The sequence below is a fragment of the Lactuca saligna genome, chromosome 5 (assembly GCF_052625555.1).
Source record: "Lactuca saligna cultivar CGN05327 chromosome 5, ASM5262555v1, whole genome shotgun sequence".
NCBI lineage: Eukaryota > Viridiplantae > Streptophyta > Magnoliopsida > Asterales > Asteraceae > Lactuca > Lactuca saligna.
In genome coordinates, this window is record NC_136421.1 from 59093306 (window position 1) to 59102074 (window position 8769).

At 28.9% G+C, this 8769-nt stretch overlaps 1 protein-coding gene across 1 annotated transcript; it reads right to left on the reverse strand.

Moving 5' to 3' along the window:
- Positions 1 to 3370: 3370 nt before the first annotated feature.
- LOC145048994 (sulfite exporter TauE/SafE family protein 3-like) lies at positions 3371 to 7729 on the reverse strand. The gene is made up of 12 exons (XM_078997678.1): positions 7205 to 7729; positions 5850 to 6009; positions 5395 to 5595; positions 5236 to 5300; positions 5122 to 5149; positions 4938 to 5017; positions 4768 to 4854; positions 4623 to 4673; positions 4310 to 4531; positions 4135 to 4228; positions 3916 to 4056; positions 3371 to 3662 (listed from the first exon to the last, which is right to left on the reverse strand). The coding sequence occupies exons 1-12, from the start codon at positions 7433 to 7435 to the stop codon at positions 3577 to 3579; spliced, it is 1446 nt and encodes a 481-aa protein (XP_078853804.1). The 5' UTR covers positions 7436 to 7729; the 3' UTR covers positions 3371 to 3576.
- Positions 7730 to 8769: the final 1040 nt, after the last annotated feature.

An 8769-nucleotide genomic window follows, 5' to 3' on the forward strand; every position in this document is an offset into this window, starting at 1 on the left:
TTCTGCAAAAGATTAGTACTTTTCATGTGATCAGTCATCAGATTTGGTTGATTGTATGATTCTATTTTGTAATTTCAGTTTTGTGCTTAATGAATGTTTGATTTTGATTCTTGTTAGTTTTGATTACCTTTCTAGGGTTTAATCATTCACATTAACCAGTTGTTGAAATTCGTAATTGTTTTGACAACCTAGTAATAAGTAACAAGTAGTAAATTGGTTATGTGTTTAGATTGGACTTTATTATAAACTGAAATTTCATATCTTTACACTTCCAAGCTTGTAAGAAGTATTGAATATAGTTGGAATTTTACACAAATCTTAATGCAACTTTTCTGAATTTAATTAAAAAAGCTTGTTTAATTAGACCAATAAAAAGTTATGGTTAACTGAAGAGTTTGTTTTGATTAATTTAACTAGGTAAAAGAGATTATACAAGAGCTTGTTAGTTTTTTTCTCAGTACCAGCTTGAATAGAGCACACTTTGAATAACCGAGTCTAGATTGATTGCATGATTAGGAAAGTCATAGCAAAATTTAATTCGTTTTTGTTACTGAATTTCATTTAGTTATTTTCACTGCTATTTTAGTTTTAGTTAATATTAAAAGATTCCTCCTATTTATTAATTTCTGTTAAATGACTAGTTTGTGCCTTATGCAAGAGATATTGACCATTAGGTTGTGTCCCTGAAGATTCGACCCTGCTTCCTTGTGTTATCCTTTAGTTCATTCGAGCAGTGAAATTTTATTTGCTTAAATCGTGGGCGACAACGGTTTTAACAATATACCATATGGAAGATCGTGAGTGGTTGGCCGCCATTACCTCTTTGGTTATTTCATACCAAATATCTAAGACTCCCCCCCCCCCCCCCCCCCCCCTTTTGCGAATTTGCACACTGATAATTCCAAAATTATTTGTTCTTCCAATTTTCGAATATACACTTTGCATTTATTGGTTCTACCATCGTTGTTTAAAAGAACAATAATTTGCATTAAATTATGGAGTTTTACACTATAGCTTAAAGCAATCAAGCGACATAAAAACATTTAAGGGTGTGATTAATTTTGTGTAGTTTTCCATAATCAATAATCCATAATTTTTAGGTTGGTTTTACTTTTTTATTTCGTCTTTTAATTCATACGCTAGCGTGGCAATCTTATTTCTATATGAAACTTGGTGATTAAATATGATTTTCACGATATGATTAGTTAGATATGACCAAATCAATCCGATTTATATATGAAACTTGTTAATTAAATAATAACTAGGGTTTGGACCGTCCGTGCGTTGCTGCGGAAGCTCCGGTATATTAAAAAACGCAGTTTGACACCATATGTATCATAGAGACGATTAAATCATATGAAATGGAGCACAAAAAGATCAAAATAAAATATAGATACAAACAATTAACTTAAAAGTGCATCTTTAATAAATTAATAAAAAATGGATTATTAAAAAATTATATAAAGGGACAAAATGTAACTTTAAAATATAATAAGGGACCAAATTGTAATGTATAAAATACTAGTAATTTAACTTTAAAATTATATGGATTGAAAATTGTTAAATAAAAGTTAATTAAGAACAGAGAATGTAAATATATATAAAATTTAAAATTATAAGGATAGAAATTGTTACATCAAAATTAATTTAAAACAAATAAAAGTAAAGGAAGAAAAATGAAAAAGAAATTGAAAGTGCGAAGGCTTACTCTATTTTTGCTTATAGTAAATCTTCTCATAACCATATTCTGGAAATTAATATATATATATATATATATATATATATATATATATATATATATATATATATATATATATATATATATATATATATATATATATATATATAATTTAAAATTATAAGGATAGAAATTGTTACATCAAAATTAGTTTAGGGTACAAAATATAAAAACAAATAAAAGTAAAGGAAGGAATATAAAAAAGAAATTGAAAATACGAAGACTTAGGTGGTGTTTGTTTCTTGTCCGCAGATCTTCCTGACCTCTTTTGTCTGCGCGGTGCAGACCACGCGCAGACATTAGCATTCGCAAATTGTTTGTTTTTTACAGACTGCAGACCTAAAAATGTATGCGCGCCCTCTTCTTGACGCAGATATGGACCAGAGTCTTCTAACATATTCAGTCATCTTCTAGCCTAAAAAAACTTATATTTTACTTTTTTTTAGTTTTTTTGAATTTATATTTATTCCAATTTTATTAATGATAAACAATTTAAATAAAAAAGATTACACTATTTAAAAAAAAGTTCGACGACAAAAACATGATATTTTTGACAAATTTATAAATTAAAGTTTATTATAATAATGGTCGTTGAAATTGTTTATATAAATATGAAAAAGTAATATATTCTCATAATTTTTTGCCAATTTTTATAAAATATTATTTAATAAAGCATCCTCAATTTCTTAGAAAAAATAATTATTGCACGTTTTTAATTGATTCAATTAAAAAAATCGAAGTTTATTTCCATTTATATATATATATATATATATATATATATATATATATATATATATATATATATATATATATATATATATATATATATATATATATATATATATATATATATATATATATCAAATTTTTTGATTCCTAATTACAATGTTTAGCCATAACTTTGCGATCAAAATTGTTGGTTTTTATCAAATATATACGTTAATTTATACCAATTTTATTTTCACTTTTCATACAATAAAAATAAAAATTGATTTAGATTTGTTAATTATTTATAACAAAGTCATAAATATATTTAAAAAATCGCTTTGTAGTTTAAAAAATTAGTTTATTTTGATTTTAGTTTATTTTAGTAGGTTGCAGATGTTAAAAAACAAAACAGTTTTTTTTTTCACACTCCAAACGTTTGATCCACCTCTTTTGCTACAGAAGTCTACAGATGTAACCCGCAGACTGCAAACATTTTACCTCAGAAAAAACAAACAACACCTTACTCTATTTTTGCTTACATCAAATGAATAGTAAATCTTCTCACAAACCATATTTTAGAAATTAATATATATATATATATATATATATATATATATATATATATATATATATATATATATATATATATATATATATATATATATATATATAATAATCTAACTTATCATTTTGACTATTTGATATTTAATTCTCAATATTATTTTCCATATTATTTGCTTTAGATATTACTAACGTTACGTTTTCAGTTCACAAAATTAATCACCATATTGTTCTTTTGTCAAGTTTAAAATACGACAGTTTGTCTTTAAACAAAAATCCAAGTGAGAACCATAAGATAAACATAGTTAGCCGAGCGACTGAGGACTTTTCATAAAAGCATCTTGTAAATAAGACGTAAACACATGAAAAACTTTAACTTTCTTCTCACTTTATTAAGATTCAACTTATTGCACAATACATAATTATACAAAAAAAATGAAGATGAAAAGAAATTACAAGCTAGTACACGTGATATAAAAAAAAAAATATGGTCCTATAAGAAATTTAGACAATTACAAATTTTGCTACCGAAATCCAATGTGGATTTGCATTTGCATAACAAAGTAATCTCAAACCTCGTATTTGCATAGGTTCTCGAATCCCATGTATTCATGTCGTTCAATTTTATCAATCATGTTTGAAATTCCAACTCCACCTGTTACACAAAATACACGATGTTATTAGAGAAAAGATGCTTAAAATTTAAAAAACATATATATGACAATTTCAACCTAGTTATCTAAAGTTGATTGGTATAGGTTAGATACAACTACCAGACAAAATGTGTAACATTTAAAATATGGCTAAAAGTGACACACATGACACGTGGTTCAAACAGGTCAGAAAGTTGAAGGAGTGTATTACAACTTAAAAAAAAAAAAAAAAAAAAAAAAAATAGAATATTATACCTAATGAGATTGCACTAACGAATATGGTGAATGCGAGGATGAATATAATTAAAGACGCCCTTCCCAATATAATAATTATTCTTCTCACGACATGTTGTCCAACAAAAGCAGCGATTGTTGCAACCACAAGGAAGTACAAAGCTGTGAAAAAACTTCAAAAATTAGCAAACGTATTTTTATTTTTTTTACTGATAATAAAAAAATAAAATATGGATTTACCATAAGGAACTGGGAAACGCTTAAGAAGATAATATTCCACAACAGACATTGAAGAAGAAAACATCATGGCAAAAGTAGCTGTAGCACTTGAAACCTACTCAAATCATCAACAACCTTCAGAAGATTAATACTAACTCTATTAAAAAATTTCATTTCAGAAGAAAATAAAGGATACCTGGGGGGGTATTCCGAGCTCCAAGAAGAGTGGGCCCATGATAAATCCGCCACCTAGACCAAGTAGGCCCCCAACCATGCCAGCTAGGACGCCACACGAGCAATACAAGATTAATTGGCCAACTGTAAGGTTGGTGTCGGAATCTCCCTTTGATGATATCTTTCTAGAACCTTTGTATAAGCTTATAGCCTCATACCCTGATACCCCAAAAGAAACTGGAATCTAAAAAGTAATGATAAAAATAGTTAAGTGGGTAAATCAATAAGATGTGACACTAGAAAGTATGTTGTTTTTTTTTTTTTTGATCAGATACCTGTAACAAGTTCAGCACCCAATACAATATGGAACAAGTGGTTGTATAAGTCTGTTTCATCAACATACACAAATTGTAAGTTAAAATATATTTTTTTATTGAGGAAAATAAAATAATAAAATATAAGTGATTAATGATAAAGAACCTTAGCAATCTGTAACGCAAGAAATGCGACCCAAACAACGCAAAGAAGCCCAAATTCCTTCCAGCAAACATTCTCCCAAACAGTGACCTAAGAAGTTCAAAGGTAATATAAAGTGTCCAATTTTAGCTCTTTTTACATTTTTTTTTTTGAGAGGTAAATCTTATTTTTACCTCTTCTTTTAATGCTTCTTCGGCTTTTGTTTCATTGCTGGGCCCACCAGGGAGAAACTTGTAATCTACTGCATCGGCTCCTAACATGGTAATTAACTAATTATACGTATGTTTATTAAGAAAAGATGAAAGCATTTATAATCAAATTTAATTATAATATTGAAAGAGTGTTGAATCAACACACCAGTTGGCTCTAAGCGCTTAGCAGCCTCCTGAAATTGTAAAAAAAAAACGTTCACAACATAATTCATTTATTATTTATTTCCATTTCCTAACAGTATTTTTTAAACATCATTACCTTTTTCATAATGGTTTCCTTGTTCCATGTATCAACGCCTCTGCAAAAGGCCTTTGTTGATGTGCCTACGGGTTTTTTAAGTATATATACACACATGATGTGTTATTTGATGAATAACCATATACGTAAAAATAAAATTATGCTAAATAAAAATAATACCTATAAATAGAATAATTAATAGGACTGTAACCATCCAATCAGCAAAAATAACATTGAAGGAAACTCCAATACTAATTCCAAGCATTAACATTGGTTGGATAAGAAGTGCCAGGTCATAGTCAATAATCGGCATATCAAGTGTTGGGTGTCTTAATTTAAGATTATAGTAAACAGTCGAGGCGGCCGCTCCCATTATCATACCTGGAAAACAAAATTCAAAAATTATTCCTCAGTACCAGTAACAGTGACAGTGACAGACTGATAGTGACACTGACACGTTGACATATCGTGTGTGTGTGTATAAATAGAATAATTAACGCTGCTGCAAAATAGTCTTTTTAGGTAAACAGTAGGGACTTTCCGAGTTAAATAAATAAGTTAAGGATCAAACGTGTAAATTATCCTAAACCATAGGGACCATTTGTGTAATTTACTCTAAATTTTTTGTTTCTTACATTTGGAAATGGCAGTTGCGGATTTAGGATCAAATCCAATAATGAGAGTAAGCATAGGCACGAATATACCACCACCACCAACACCACCTACACTCCCAAAAGCTGCACCACAAAAACCGATGAAGCTACCAACCACAATTTTCCACCCAAATTCCATTTCCTGTGAAAAAAAAAAATTTGGATAGAAATTCTTCATGCTTGGTTCTTATTTTAGGTAACATGACACAACAATTTTTCTCCATACACAACATTGCTTTAAAATGTTGTACTGTTCAGCTCTATAATGCATAAATTGTTTTGACTGTAAAAAACTGTTGTGTACGAATCGTTTCCTCTAATATAATATCTATGTTTATTTACTATGCGAAAATGTTAAGTAACTTTAAAAGTGATTTTGAGTTTGGAATTATTAGATAAAATAAAGGGATGAAAAGTTTTTTAACTTGTTATATATCGAAATGAATGACTTGTCTGAAAAGTCAAATGTGCATCATTATCACGTGTTTTGTCATTTGGTTTTGTTTTTATGTGTGAGGGGGGGCCCTTTTTCTATAGCTAACATGAAGTTCTGGACAAGTTATAGTGGAGTAGTTCGTAATCTATGCTGCATCAGTTGATTATAAATATGATATGTATATTTTATTCGTATATAATTTTGGATAATATTTATTTTTTAAAGTTACTACTAATCTAGTATATGTGTTGTGTAGTTTTAATCTCAGTTTAATTATAAGTTTAGTATTTTTCAAAATTTAAAGTTAAGTATGAAAAAATTATTAATATAATATAATAAATATGTTAAAAGACTATTGCTTTGTATTTTGTAATGAGACTAAATGAATATTCAAGTTTGTAAAAATGTATGAATCTCAGATTCAGAGTTTTTAAAGGATAATAAATCAACAGCTATCAGTCATGCCTCACCTAAATACATTTTTTATACCTAAAGAATTATAAAATGGGCCCTTCCTTTTATTTAATGAAAGACAAGTAATACCTTTCTATCCTTTGTTAAACAAAAAAAAAAAAAAAAACTAAATATTGAGATGAAGTAGATAAAGCAAGCTGTATTGTGTACAAGTTGTTTTCAAAATGATGAACTTTGAACAAATCTCTTACTAAAAAGTAATTGAAATTAAGAAAGAAGATGTTCCTAAATTGCATTTAGAAAAGGATTTGGTAATTTAGGGAAGAGTAAAATGGTAGGTAAAGTGCAACAAATGTAAAGTAAAATCTGAAACGTACTTCGAATCTGCAATCTGTATCTGTATATTCAGTAAAGTATGCATCCAGAAAACTTTATAACAGTGAAAGAAACTCCATGGAAGATGGGAAATAGACAAGAAGATACTTACAGGCCAAACATGCTGATAACCAGATCCATCTGTTTGAAACAAATAATTTGCCAATTTCACAAAATAACCATAACTCAAATCACCATCAACATCCGCCGTCGCTGCTGCAACCAAATCTTCTTTCATCCCGCTTCTATCGGCCGAAGCGAGCATCGAAGCTGTCACGACGCTAATTACAGTCACCGTTATGGATCTCATGATCCTCCGTTTTCTCAATCCAATTTCCGCCATCTGATTCAGTAATTAAGAAACCCTAAGAGATATCGGAATTCAGAGCTCAGACACACAAAACACTTATTTCCGGCTGTAAGGGACAGAAAATCGAAACAATATGACACTCTCGTTCTTCTCTGTCACTCCAATTGAGAGTACCCAACTGAACAGAACAAAGAAAATCAAAAACCAACCATTAAATCATATCAACATCCCAAAGATTATTGCGTGTATATATAATATATATCTGTGTTTGCGTGTGTGTGAGAGAGAGAAACAGAGATTTGGTAATAATTTATAAACGAATCATAAAATGTTGTAGATAGTAGACTAGAGACGGTTACAAGAGGCAAAATGCAGGGGGTGAAGTGCAAATAGAGTATGTAGGAGGACAGAGTATTACATTATGATATTAATTAAGGGGCAAAGTAAAACAATTTCAAGATTCCATAAATGCGTAGGGTACACGAATCTACAGAGCATGTCCCTTGCATTTATGAGTCTTACATGACAGCATGGTATTGGTCAGTATGGAATATGGGACGATGGATGCAACACAATCTATTTCCTTATTAATCAACAATTTTTAACTTTTTATCGGCTGAAGATTTAACTTAGGGTAACTTACATAAATGTCCCTATAGTTTCGAGAGTAAATTACACGAATGGTCCCTATGGTTTAGGGTAATTTGTGCATTTGGTCTCTAATTTATATTTTTAATTCGGAAGGTCCTTATTGTTTGTTTTTGTTACACGCTTGGTCCCTATCATACATAAAAAGACTATTTTACCCTTGATTTTTTAATCTATTTAAATAAACACACCCCCAACCCCACCCCTATCACCTTACCTTACATGCTCCATCATTTTTTTCTATTTAAATAATAGTCGTTTTGGGTAAGATGAGGACCAAGCGTGTAACAAAAACAAACATTAGGGACCAAGCGCGTAACAAAAACAAATAGTAGGGACCTTCTGAGTTAAAAAAATAAGTTAGGGACCAAACGTACAAATTACCCCAAACCATAGGAACCATTCGTGTAATTTACTCTAGTTCCGAATAATCTGATTTATTTATTTTTTATGGGTGTTCTTGAATGTATACTGTAATTTATATAATTCCCTAATATATCTCCTTTTATTTATTTTTTATTTATTTTTTGTTATTTTATTGTTTTTAAAATATTTTTATTTGATATATTTTGTCTTTTTGTTGTTTTGTCTTTTGTCTTATTATTATTATTATTATTATTATTATTATTATTATTATTATTATTATTACAATAAGAGTAATTATTATTATTATTATTATTATTATTATTATTTTAAAAATTGATTTGATTCAATGTCTC